Source organism: Pinus tabuliformis, chromosome 7 (genome assembly GCF_031772625.1).
Source record: "Pinus tabuliformis cultivar Carrire ecotype Pingquan chromosome 7, CPIR1, whole genome shotgun sequence".
NCBI classification, from domain to species: domain Eukaryota; kingdom Viridiplantae; phylum Streptophyta; class Pinopsida; order Pinales; family Pinaceae; genus Pinus; species Pinus tabuliformis.
The window spans coordinates 780,965,048-780,979,309 of record NC_142293.1 but is presented as its reverse complement, the minus strand read 5'-3'; the positions used below and the strand labels follow the sequence as shown (position 1 = coordinate 780,979,309).

At 36.3% G+C, this 14,262-nt stretch overlaps 1 protein-coding gene across 3 annotated transcripts in view; it reads left to right on the top strand.

Annotated features, from left to right (window-relative positions):
• Positions 1–11,100, top strand: part of LOC149249904 (phytochrome) — a 313,914-nt gene extending 302,814 nt beyond the window's left edge. Inside the window, exons 4-5 of one of the 3 annotated variants that reach the window (XR_016266799.1) lie at positions 10,287–10,624; positions 10,716–11,100. Coding sequence is in view for 1 of the 3 variants with exons in the window: in XM_089458823.1 (XP_089314949.1) it covers positions 10,287–10,509 (223 nt within the window). In the remaining 2 variants the exon portion in view is untranslated. Of the gene's footprint in view, positions 1–8,751; positions 8,861–10,286 lie in introns of all 3 variants that reach the window. The other 2 variants (XR_016266800.1, XM_089458823.1) reach the window with 2 other exon arrangements.
• The last annotated feature ends 3,162 nt before the right edge of the window (positions 11,101–14,262 follow it).

Genomic DNA, 14,262 nt, shown 5'->3' with positions numbered 1-14,262 from the left:
TGTTTGAAAATTTTTAATTTTATGTGGCCTATGGCCCATTAAAAATTTTAATTTATTAAAGTCCTTTTGATTTTTATTTTTTTCGTCACATTAAATTTTTTTAAATTTGCTTCATAAGCTTAACACATTAAGTTTGCCTAAGAGATAATTAAACTATTAATCTAAAGTTCCTTGGTGTCTTGTGTGTCAAGTGTAAGATTTTAAATTCTGTAGTAGTGATTTCTCTATTGTTAAGAGCGATTAATGTTTTAAAATCATTGGCTATAGGAGAAAGATAATTAATTCTAAATCTAGGCTATTAATGAAAATTCCTTGGTGTCTTTTGTGTCAAGTGTAAGATTTTAAATTCCGTAGTAGTGATTGCTCTATTGTCAAGAGCGATTAATGTTTTAAAATCATTGGCTATAGTCGAAAAACAATTTATTCTAAATCTAGGTTATTAGTGAAAATCATTTTAAATCTGGAATCATTGCTTTGTATTTAAATTTCATAATTCTTCATGGGATTTAATTGCTAGAAACTCTTGCATGATAAAGCTTTGAGCATTCGCATTTAATCGTTCATTACTTTGGATAACTTGTTGTTTATTTAATCTATGGTTAATTGAATATAAAGACACTGGTCTATAATCATTTCTATCTTGTGGTTGTGTCTTGGTTGTATTAGTGTTTAATCTATTCATCTCAGTTAACTAGGACTCATTTACATTCATCAAATTGTCCATTTTTAAGTCTCCTAGAGCCTGTGTTCCTTAGGCTATTCTCATTCATTCACCTTATGGACTACCCCCGTTGACTTGTCTAGGAGAGAGTCTAAACGTAGTAAGTAAGGATTAGAGTGACAACCCTTACTCTGAGTGTTGTCGCGGCGCCTAGACACTTTGTGCGACAACATGCTGGAAAAGTTCAAGCCAGAGAGGGGACGCAAAGACAAAGAGGGGCAGAGACAATGGGTCTGCAGGATTTTTTTCCAGTTACAGAGAGTTATAAGAGGGGCTGAAAATTTTCTCCAGGAGACTACGTAGAGGCAGCCTAGAGCCTCAGGTGAGTAGTTCAATTCAGCTAGAGGGGAGGACGTCTTCAGTTCCAGACGTCGGGAAGATTTTTCCAGCCGACCAGAGAAGCATTTTCCTAGTTAGCAGCAGGCAGGACGACTAGATTAGCAGTGCGTGTTGCAGGCAACACTAGGGTGACGTAGAGCCTGCATAGACCACTTGGGCAACTAGATGTTTAGTGGTGAGATAGTGTCGAGATTGCTCGGAGTGACGATAAAATGTAAAATCCCTTAGTAAATTTTTGCCATTATTTCTCTTGGATAGATTCGCTAGTTTGACGACATTTGTTGTACTCAAAATTTTTTTGACTATTGCTTAATAATAAAAACCCTCAGCTGCTGCACTGTTTTTCCCAAGTTGGGTTTTTCTAGGGACTTTTGTCCAAAAAAACGACGGTGTTATATTTTTTTTGTGTGCGCGCCAATATTTTATCAGTTTCTAGTTTATCTTCTGTAGTGTTTTTATTTGTGAAGATTGCAATGTGATTAATTCATTGTTGTTATAGCAATAAACTGCTAAATTAATTTACAGTTAGAAGAATTAATTCCAGTGGCTGCAATAGAATTTCAGTAATGAAATTTTCACAATTTGCAATAACAAGTCTTATGTTGACTTGAGTGGCGCAAACACATTCAAATACTTAGAGAAATCATATTTATTATTATTAAAAGATAGAAGATGATTACAATTTGAGGGAGGCCCCTGGCTTTATACCGCCTTTGCCTAATAACTATTTAACTAACTAATTTTTATATAACATTGCCTTTCTCCCAGAAAATGCTTTGTCCTCAAATCATACGTAACGACGGATGTTGTTGACGAAATGCTTCAGTCTGCCAAGAAGCTTCTTCTTCTGGTAAGTCCTTCCACTTGATCAAGTATTCTTTGATTACACAAGATCGAAGCTTCTTTTCTCTAGTGGATATGATACCTTCTGGTTCTAAAATGACCCTTCCTTCATCATCTAAGGATGGAAGCGTTGTTTGTGCTGATTGATGGTCGCCTAGTGCCCTTTTAATGCAGGATACATGGAAGACATTGTCAACATGACTTTTATCCGGAAGGCTTAAACTATATGCGACTTGGATGATCTTTTTGTTGATCTGGTATGGTCCATAGAATTTCGGTGCCAATTTATTTTTTCCTTTTTGTTTCAAGGACAACTATTTGTATGGCTAGAGCTTGACAAATACCCATTCTCCAACTTCAAATTCTCTTTCGGTTCTGTTTCGGTCAGCTTGTTGCTTCATATGGTTTCTTGCATTATTTAAATTTTCTTTTAGGGTTTGGACGATTTTTTGGGTTTCTTCTAGTTGGTTTTTAACAGCTGGTAGATTTGTCTGGACGGTAGCTAGATCCTTCCATTTTGGAGGTTCATACCCATACAAAGCTTGGAATGGAGTCATTTTCGCTGACGTATGATAAGTAGAGTTATACCATCATTCAACGAGATGCAACCATTAAGCCCACTTATTTTGTTTTTCTGTAACGTTACAGCATAGGTAGGCTTCCAAACATTTATTGACAACCTCCGTTTGTCCATATGTTTGAGGGTGGTAAGAGGAACTCATATTTAGGTAGGTTCCTATATGGTTGAACAATTCTTTCGAAAAATTATCCTTAAATTTGACATCTCTATCACTTACAAGGACTTATGGAAAACCGTGTAATTTATAAATATTTTTGCAGAATATCTCAACGATTTGTTTAGCTGAGTCTAATTTCTTCATTGCAATAAAGTGAGCATATTTGGTGAGTCTTTCGACTACTACGAAAATCTTATCCTTGCCCTCAGATATAGGTAATCCCTCAATAAAGTCCATTGATATTTCTTTCCATTTCTGATTCGGAATGTTTAAGGGATGAAGTAATCCAGGTGTCAAAATATTTTCACTTTCATTTCTTTGACATGTATCACATTCTGCTACATATTTCTGAATATCGCGACTCATTCCCTTCCAAAGAATGATTGACGTGCATTGTAGTAAGTTTTAAAGAATCCCACATGTCCGGCTGACAGTAAATCATGTGACTCCTTGAGTATCTTGGATTTAACCTTGGAGTTTGAATTTAGATAGATTCTTCCTTTGTACCATAGAATATCATTCTTCCATTCAAATTTTGAGTTGTCTGGAAGGTTATTGTTGATTATTGCAGTTATTTCTAGATCCTTGGCATACTCACTTCGAATCTCATTAAGCCATTCGGGAACAACAACCGAGACTGCAAGTAATGCTAGTTCTTTGTCCTTCATAGATAGGGCATCTGCTACTACATTGTCTTTTCCCTTTTTATGTAATATCTCAATGTCAAAGGCGACAATTTTTTCAATCCATTTTTGTTGTTCTTTGGAAAGTGTTTTTTCTTGAAGGAGGTGCTGGAGACTGTTATGTTCTGTTCGAATGGAGAATTTACTTCCCAAAAGATATTGTCTCCACTTAGCCAGTGCGTGCGTAATAACGAGCATTTCCTTGTTGTATGTGGACTTAAGACGTTCTCTTTTATTGAGCTTCCTGCTTTCAAAAGCTCTTAGATGCCCTTCTTGCATTAACATTGCGCCTATATCGAATTTGGAAGCATCACACTCGATGATAAATTGTTTAGAGAAATCTCGAGTTGCCAATACCAGGGCATTAGACATAACTTCCTTTAGTTCTTCAAAACACCTTCTTGCTTCCTCATTCCATTGAAATGAATTCTTCTTTAAAAGGTTTGTTAGAGGTGCAGTTATATGTGCATAGTTTTTAATAAATCTTCGGTAATATCCAGTCAATCCTAAGAACCCTCTTAGCTTGGATATATTAACTGGTTTGGTCCATTCCTTTATAGCTTTGATTTTATTAGGGTCCACTTTTACTCCTTCATGGGATATTATGTGTCCGAGATATTCTACTTCTTCCTTCCCAAAGGTGCATTTGGATTTCTTGGCGTAGAACTGATGCTCTTTCAGTAGTGTAAGAACTTTATCCAGATGTTGTAGGTGCTCCTTCCAAGTTTTACTGTAAATTAAAATATCATCAAAGAATACTAATACAAACTTCCTAAGATATGGACGGAATAACTCGTTCATAGTGGCTTGGAATGTTGTTGGTGCATTGGTTAACCCAAAGGGCATTACTTTAAATTCATAGTGACCTTCGTGTGTTCGGAATGTCGTTTTTGGTATGTCTTCCAACTTGATTCTGATTTGGTAATAGCCTAACCTTAAGTCCAATTTTGATAAGTATTTTGCGCCATGTAGTTCATCCAACATTTCATCGATAAAGGGAATTGGGAATTTGTTTTTAATCGTTATTTTGTTTAATCCTCTATAATCAATGCATAGCTTGAATGATCCGTCCTTCTTCCTTACCAATACCACTGGAGCAGCATACAGACTCTTACTTTTCGAGATGATCCCACATTTTAAAAGGTCTTGGATTAATCTCTCAATTTCAGTCTTTTGGTGATGTGGATATCGATACGGCTTGATGTTCACGGGGTCTGATCCTGCTTTGACTTCTATTGTATGCTCGATTTCCCTGTTAGGAGGCATTTTCATGGGCAGGTCTTGGAATACCTTTTCATGCTTCTGAATTAGCTCTTGTACTTTTGGTGACTCTTCGCTGATCATGTTTGCAGATAACATTTCTAACTGGTGACATTGTACTACATAAGCTGGTGCTCCTTTCTGAATCATCTTCATCATCTGGGATGACGACACGATTTGATTCTCTGGTGCTTGGAGTCCGTATAACTTGTACCTCTGCCCTTCCCAGTTAAAGCTTATGAACTGCTCTTGATGGTTGGCAGAGTAAGTGCCTAGGGTTCGTAGCCATTGGATACCTAAGACCACATCTACTCCTAATGGTACAGTGAAGAATGGGGATTCTAAATTAAAGTCTTGAATCTGCAATTTGACCTTATGGCATTTCCCTACCTTTTCAATCTTCTTACCGTCGGCTACCATCACCTTCATGTTGGGTAAGGGAAATGAGAAAATGTTGAGTCTCTTTGCCACGGTTGCATCTAAAAAATTGTGGGTGCTACCAGAGTCGATGAGAACCACTATGTTGTTCTTCTTTATATGTCCTTTTAATTTTAGAGTCTGGGGTTGTGATATACTTGTCATAGCTGATAGTGACACTTGCAGAATACTTCCGTCATCTAATTCTAGAGGGAATTCTAGGGTATCTTCTACTCCTTCTATGTCTGATTCATCACTGTTTGAATCATTAGTTGCTTCACAATTATATAGGTTCTTTGATTCTTTTCCTTTAGCACACCTATGTTTAGGGTCCCACTTCTTGCCACAACGTTTACATTTGCCTTCTTTTATCCTTTGCACTTCCACGTTAGATTTTTTGCCTTCACGAAGATGTGGTGGTACATATCTTGTATTATCCGTATTCACAGACTGGGGCATTCTTTGTCTCGAATATACTTTTTCTGGTTTTTACCACAATATCTGTTCAAATTTCTTTTCAACAACTTTTGCTTTTTGTCCTTCTACTTCTATTGACGTAATGTCATGAAGCTCAAGTTCTACTTGTAGATGAGTTTTAAAGCCGGAGAAGTATAATTGAATTAGACGGGATTCTGATAAACGAGGTACTTGTGTTGCGAAGGTCTCCCATTCTTGAGTGTACTCATCCGCATTTCGTTTTTGTCACAATCTGATGAGTGTTGAAAAGAACTTGTCTTCCTTCACACCTTGGAATCTTTTAAAGAATGCATCCTTAAATTTTCTCCAACTGATGACGATTGTTGTCTTCTTTCACCACATATACCAATTATATGCTTCGCCTTCCATTTTCATTGAAGCGTGTCTAATCTTTTCGTCATCATTGTCGATATTGTAAATCTCGAAATATTCTTCTTCTTTATTGAGCCACGCAATGTTGCATTTTTCATTACCATCGAATTTGGGTAGCTCGATTTTTGCTCTTCGTTGATACGCCACTAACGGTGGAGCGAAAAGAGGGTATTGATTCGTGAATGTATTCCAGAGTTACTATTTCCTTGGTGGTGTGTGGACTATTTTTTTGGAGACTCTGCTTTTTCATGAGAATCTGCTGAATTTGTTGAATCTGATGAATTGTGTTGTTGATTAACTCCATCATCTTGGAGTAGTTGTTCAGGTGTAACCTTCATCCTTTCACACAAAGTGTTCAATGACGTCATTGTTTGATTATGATTTATTTCGGATTTGATATAGTTTTGCCCGAGGTGTTGTTCTATTCGATTGGTCGTATCCTGTAGCTTCTTGATTTCGTTGAAATATACGATAACCTTACTCTCGAGATCGACTAAATTTTGGTTGAAATCATCGGAGTGGCTACTAATCCTATTCTCTAGATCAATCATATTTTTGCTGAAATTGGTCATTGTCATTGACGACATTGAACAGGTTTGTGGGGGTGTATATTTGTCTGCCAGCGTTTAATTTGAACTTTTTTTTTTTTATTATTTAAATTACTAAATTAAATTAATTAATTAATTATATTTTTTTAATAATAATAATAATTTTTTTTAAATAATTAAATTAAATTAATTAATTTAATTATATAACATATAGTTTTTTTTGTAACTATATCATTAATTTAAATAAATTATATAGTTATAAACTATATAATAATAAATTAATTAAAGTTTAAATATATTCACTCTATAATAAAATGGCGTACTATTTGAAACAACATACGGATTGAATGAAGACACATGGTCAATGCCAATGGAGGTGACCGTTCGTCTGGATAGAAGGCGGCGAAATGCGCTACAGATCAGGGCCACGAATTCACTGTGCAGTATTGCGGACAAGGCGGCAGGTAGACCGACAGGGTGGATGTGGAGGCAAGGGTCGACACTGGTGATCGCAGACGCAATGAGCGAAAGAAACCGGTGGCTGTTGGATGAGATGAGGAGGAGCGACGGGGATGACAGAACAACAAAATGATGGGGCATTGCGGCTCAAATGCAGGAGAATGGATTACGTGGGATGAAGCAGGCGAAGACTATAGGGCAACAACAGCTGAAGGTAACTGTGGCAATGGTCCACAACAACACTGAGGATCGATGCTCTGATACCAAATGGCACAAATGCATTCAAATACTCAGAGAAATCAATATTTATTATTATTAAAAGATAGAAGATGATTACAATTTGAGGGAGGCCCCTGGCTTTATATCTTTGATCATGCCCTTTGCCTAATAACTATTTAACTAACTAATTTTTATATAACATTTAGTCTGGTAACTTTAGTTGGCCCAGAATTATGTTTTTAATGTCTTTTTCTGTTGTACTTTGATATTAAGCCTATAATGAAATTCTATACATTGTAATGGGATAATTTTGTTTTCAAGAAAGTGATTGTCCTTTTCCATGTTAAGGACCACTAACTTGTGGTGATTGTCCTTTTCCATGTTAAGGACCACTAGCTTGTGGTGATTGGCCTTTTCCTTGTATAAAATTCCCTATATGTACGTTATTTATCTTAATGGTCAAAGGAAGCATTTTATTCAAAAATCAGAAAAAGAAAAAAAAAAGAAAACTTGACTTTTACAAGTTTGTGTTGGAAAAATTGGTGGTGTTTCCCTTTAATAAATTAGTAATGAAATGACTAAAACATGAGCAAACTATATCCCATACGGCAGCATTGTACTCTTCATCCAAGGCACCCTCCTTGATGCTGATACTTTTCACTATGCACAATGATTTTTGAGATAACACACATAAGGTTGAGATGATGGAAATGAAGATGACTTGGGGTTATTTGGTACTCTTGCACTGCTAGAGGCCCTCTTAGCCATGCTGCTGATGTTTTAACCAGATTTCCTTATAGTGAGCTCTGCTTTTACACACACATGGGGTACTGACCTTATGTCATGACTGAATGAAGGGTGGTGCTGCTGCTAGAAAAGGGACACATCTTTACCACAGGCAATTTCTTTTCATTCTCACCAAAACTTAATTTTATGATTCTTAATATAACATTACCACTGTGCAGTGTGAACTTTATTGATGGCTTATTTTTTCTTTTACATCAACTTCTGTGCTCTAACAATCTGTATGTTTCTGTAATGATATTGTTTTGTTTTAATGGTCTTTGTGTGACATTTTGTCAACCAGTAATCATGATGCCCATCACCATGGAATCATGATGTCCACACATAATATAGGCCCCAATGGCAGTGGAGGACTCAACCCGGGATACAAATTTGGATGATTTGCTTAACACTAAGAAAAATTCAACATGCAAGAAAAACTTTCTTTAAGTGCCACCTGGCAAGACACATGAGAACTAGTGTTGCTACAAACAGATATTTATATGAATCCAACCAATCCAGCCCCAACAATCAGTCAGGCATTCATAAGGAAACACAATGCTTTAGCTATGCATTTTCTAGTCTATTACGACAAGTTTGAGATGACTGTGCACTACTACCGTGCATTATCGTGTTGTGGATGGCACAGTTTTGCATTCGTAAGCATTACTAATTTACTACTATTCATAGATCTCCCTTGTAATTCTTAGACCTGCATATGTGCTCATCATATTTAGAATTTAGCTTTGGAACTTTTCCAACTAGCCTAATTATAACAACCTATGCTTCCAATGAAAAGAAATAGGATTGCTTTCTGAAACAACTGTTTTCATAATGTTGGGAAGAAGAAAATGGAAAAACTAGGGTTTTTTAATTTATTTTTTAATCTGAAGGTAAAGGAACTAATAGAAGATGTTAAGCAAAGTGGAGATAACAGAGGAAATCCAGCACATGCACTGCAAGCAGAGTCCCAATCTTGTACGAAGCCAATGTGAATGCAAGGTGATTTCCCTTACCCAGTTATGTACCTAACATGAGAGTTTGTACTGGGAGTCCTACCTTACTTTACAGTGTACATTCATAGTTTAACACTAGGTTTGAAGTAGCATACCCTTGCACTCGCAGGAGTTAGACTCCTGATAACCTTTATAGTTAATGGATGTGCATAGGATCTCCTTCCACCAAATCTTCATGTTTAGCCAAGTGTATTGCAACTTATGCCATCCAAGGCAACGGAGTTGGGACAAATTCATAAATGTCAGTTTTTAAAATTGTTGTAGTAAGGAAATGTCATAATTTATAAACTAGAGCTTCCTAATCTATATGTTGGAATCTGAAACTAAAAATATTTTAAGACAGTTAAAGGTTAATCCATGAAATTTCATGCATGAAACCAAAGACCATAGATTGATTTTAGATTGAAGTAAACATATTATCAAAGGTAAAACTATCAGTGAGTGGAAAACAAACTTAAGAACAGGGAGGATTTGCTGGAAGGGAAGTTGAGGGAAACGGGAGGGTGTGGGAAAATTCTGTTGCTATATGCTTTTTCTTTCTTAAATTTGCTTATTTGAGATTTTATTTTAGGATCTTAGGGTTAAGGTTCTTGCAAAGAAAAGAGTGGGCTATATTTGACTATTCAGAGAAATATTGCTACTACTGTCTGAAAATACCTAACAATTTTTTCAATCATTTGCCTGAAATTTTCAAAGAACACAGAAAAGTTCCTGGGTCATTTGAAACAAGGTCCTATATCCACATTTATGGAAGATTCTGTAATAGGGACAACAGCGGTGGAGATGTTCTCTTGTAATATAGATTACAATCAAGTCCTGACATTCAAGGGGCAAGCAGAACTCATGTAACTGCACAAAAACCTATTTTTAAGGACAAAATGGTTTGTGCACAAAAACCTATTTTTAAGGAGACAATGGTTTGTGCATCCGCATAGCATGCCCAAATTGTCAAGGACTTTGGATCCAAAACTTTAGAAAAGAAAAAGAAATTTCCAGTGATTTATGCTTTGATAGAAACAAGATCTTCCAGAGTTAGTCTGGATGAATAGTGTAAGCAACACATAATATGGTATAGTGATATATGACTAAGGTTGAACTTATTCCAAGTAGGAGAAATTTTGGTGTGGTCATGATTAAGATGATATGTGGGGAGGGGCATCTGACATGCTTGAACTTTGGCCTGGTGAGGTTAATTGTATTAGGTACTCCCTTTTTGTTTATTATTGAAATATAAGATGCCTTTTATAGAAAAAGAAAGTTGTTATAATTGTTGGTGCTAAGCAGATGTTAAGGTTTCTACTTCTGATTGAAATTGCCCTGTGCAGTTGTAATTTTCTATGTGCTAGTGCCTACTGATGAATCTCATGTGTGATTTGATAATAATTTTTCCCCTTTTTCCCGAGTATATGTAGGATAACACATCCGGGACTGGGCCTTCCAGCAGAACTTGTCCAAGATCTGTTTGATAGATCACAGTGGGCCACACAAGAGGGGGTTGGACTAAGCATGTGCCGGAAACTTCTCAAGTTAATGAATGGTGATGTGCACTACATAAGGGAATCAGGAATATGCTATTTCCTTGTGAATGTTGAATTTCCAATGGCACAAAGAGAAGATGCAGCCAGTATAAAATAGATGTGGATTCCTTGTATCATGTTCTGCCAAACAACTCTAAGGGTTCCTTTTCTTCAACTGTAATTCCTCTCCAGATTTGGTGCAAGCACAGCAGAGAACTCCATGTATATCAATGGTATGAATGCAAAACTGAGCTTCTTTGGCTTCACAGAGGATTCCACTTGTATAGTATGTATGCTCCATTTTTCTGCTTGGCTTTAATGCAGGAAACATCGAAAGCATTGTATCACTTGACTTGAGAATTCAGGGCACTGGGACGGCTTTTGTAAAAGCTTGAGAAACAAATATAAATTTTGCTTCAAGTTGTTAAATCTAGTGACACAACCTCTCTACACGTTCCTCGTGAATACTGATAATCTGTGCTTCTGAAGGCTGGCAAATATTATTATTGTGTAATCCATTAGCAAGGTCCTTGACAGCATTTTAAGCTGTAAGTTTAGAAGGTTTCAAATTAACTGTTGTAAAACTAGCAGAGATCCATCATAGTTATAGATATATTAAGCACTGAAAGGGATAAAAAACTGAACATGCAAAAACTCAAGTTTTTGCACCCTCAAATTCTATTTAATAAATAGTGAGGTTTGCACGGCATATTTTTTTATCTGACTTGGATAATGGATCCAAGCTTAACATGGATTTAGGTTAGTTAATTTATAATTGTTTAAAGTAAGAACAATAATGTCGGCTTTTATTTTCACATTGCAGTAATTTGAAAAAAAAAACGGCCTGTTTTAGGGTTAAACATAGAGACATCAAAACATACGCACAGAGATCTCCCACACCCTGTTCTATAGGGCACGTTGCTTCTCTGTGCAAAGAAATAGAAAGTCATTCCACATGTTTAAGCATGGCAGAGAAACGAAGCAAGCCTTTTTGTTTTTAGTAGGGTTACTAGATTCAAGTGAATCCTGAAGATAGTTTTAAATAGGAAAATGGAACTCTTCTATACGTCATACCATATTCTTTCGACCCCAAAAATAGTAGGAAACACATAAACAATGGAAGCATCCGTTAAAACATAACCAACCATATTTACATAATGGCCATTTTTGTCCTTTTGGAAATAGAATGTATTAAGGAAAGCCCTGGCATCTCAAAATTTGCTGGTCTGCCAACACTTCTGAAAGGCTTCGCTCACGATGCTCGAACTCAATTAATTGCAATCAAGCTTTTTGAGTTAATAATCTCGCAATGCGTTCTGAGAAGAATGGTTTCATCAGAATACGAAACTTGATTGCAATAATTTATTCTACATGCTGTGAAATTATCTAAACTGTCATTAAACATCATTTTTTTAATTTCGTACATACATGTCAACAAAACAGTATAAGATTGCTAGGGAATAGAACAAGGTCATGGTTGAAGATTGGTCTTATAATCCACACAATTTGCTGGAGGAAAGAATTCAAATGAACTATGAGAGTTTCAAATATGTATTTTTCTCGGTTGTCTAATTACTAAACTTTAAGATGTTGGTATCAATAGGGTGTGGTGTAGCATACAATGTTTGCTTCCCATATGAAGGATAAATTTCCTACCTTCTCACAACTTTCCATTGCCCCAGTGAGATTTTTTATTTTTAAACATTACAACACTATTATGTATTTACAAAAAAGTTTGTGTAAAGATTATTTATTTATTATTATTTTTTAAATTTAAGTTTTGATTGTAAAAATCTTCAAATATAAAAAAATAATACTTAAATAAAAGACTAAATTTAAAAAAATTAAGGTTTTCTAAAAACACATTTAACTGATCACTCTTTATTCCCCTAAACCCCTCACCAAACAATTGAGATAACCAATGGGAATGCATTTTCAGATGACTCTTGGAACCATTAACCCATAAATACAAATAAGCTACACTTACGAGACGTGCAGGAGGCTTGGTGTTTGCACCAACTCAAGTAGTTCATCGGTAGGAGAAAGACTCAAATGTCCAATGGTGTCTTAGTCAGTGTAGACCTATCTTTTAATTGGTTGGAAGTGGCTTCAAAATGATTGAAACCAAAATGCCCATTGAGAATTTCAATAAACGATCATTCTTAGGTTTATTATCTCTCTAGTTACCAAAAGCATACAAGCCTCTAAGGGGGCAAGTGGGAGTAATTATAATCTTAGTAGAGGGACTTGCTCTAGCTTTTGACTTCATCTAATAATGTAGTGTCTCTATGGGCTAGATTGCTAGTTGGTGAAAGCACTTGTTTAGTCTCTATGAGGTCGAACAAACTATATATTGGTTGCATAGCAAAAGAGTTTCCATTTCCCATAATTGAGATAGGCGGGGAAGAGAGAAGGTGACAACTACAACTGAGATAGGTGGGAAGAGAGAAGGCAACAACTACAACCTAGCACGACTTTTGAAAAAAGCGAGGAATGGCCCTCATACTGGGTTTGGTGGTTTCATACCTACCTATCTATTAGGGGTGTTGACTTTGTGAAAAGCTTTGCTAAGGCTTGTGAAAGGATTTGCACTCTATCCTTTGTCAAGGTTCAAGTCCTCAACTGAGGCTTAGATCGAGTTATCCTTCGTTAGAAAGGGCTAAGGCTTTTTCAGGGCTTTGTTCCTTTTAGCAAGGCTTGGCTTAGATAATATATAATGCTCATCCTTGTTACCTATTATAGTTACTAACATTATCTAGTTACTTCCCTTTTGTGAAGGGGCTTGATCATGGGGGCTACAGGGTGGGGAGGTTGTCATTGTGAACATCAAAGGAAAAAAAGAAAATATACTTGCATGGGGGATTGAGATCTCAACCAATAATAAAGTGAAAGCATTATCACTATACAAATGTCTTTTAGCTTTAAAAGATAAAAGGATTTGAAGAACAGTGGTGCTGGGGAACGTGACAATAATAATAGGACCCTTATACCCCCAAAACCTTCCAGGAACTTCAAAATTCATAGTTTTGTGCAAATGATCTTATTGGGGGATTACCACCTTATCTCCCCAATGATGCATATGAACATAATGATGAGCCCCTCTCAATGAAACATGTCATGTTGTGCAAAGTCCTTTGGATGGCGAGTAATTATGTTACCATCTTCCCCCATTTCCTTCCTCAATTGTTTGGTGTGGGTTATGAAGAATGGTGCAATCTTAATTTTAAGGGATGTGTGTGGGTTTATTTGGCTTGCAACTTGGGCATGGGATGAATTGCTTGCTATTACTTTAGGTTGTGACTCCAAGTGTGAGCGAGTGGATGCATTTGGTTTGGCCTAAGATTATTTGTCATTGCTTTATATTTTCTTTCCATCACTTTAGACCCCAACCATGAGTACTAGGCATGTACTAATTGTGTTTGAGTTAAGACTTGGCTTGCAGTGTTACTACTAGGCCATGACTATATTTGGGAGTGGAGGATAGAGTTGGATGGTTCATTGCATATTAATTCTTCCAATCAATAGGCAAGTTTTGTGGCATTAATCACACATTTCCATTGCAAGAGTAATGGTTACTTTATGTGCGAACTTAGTGAGGTGAAACAAATAGTGAAGTGTTGTGAAAGGGAAATATCAAAAGTGCAATGTAGCATAATGAATTAGATCATCCATTGGAGTAACTAAAAGGATGAATTTGAAAGGCACATCCATAAGAAAATTTATACTAGGGACGCTTGAGCAATTGACACAACAAAACACATTTGGAAATTCAAGACTGAAAGAAAGAGGCAAAAACATTCATGGGCATTCATCACAAGAAGCATTTGGAGCTCAATGGGTAGGTATGGGCTTTTTACTTAATGGTTGGAAG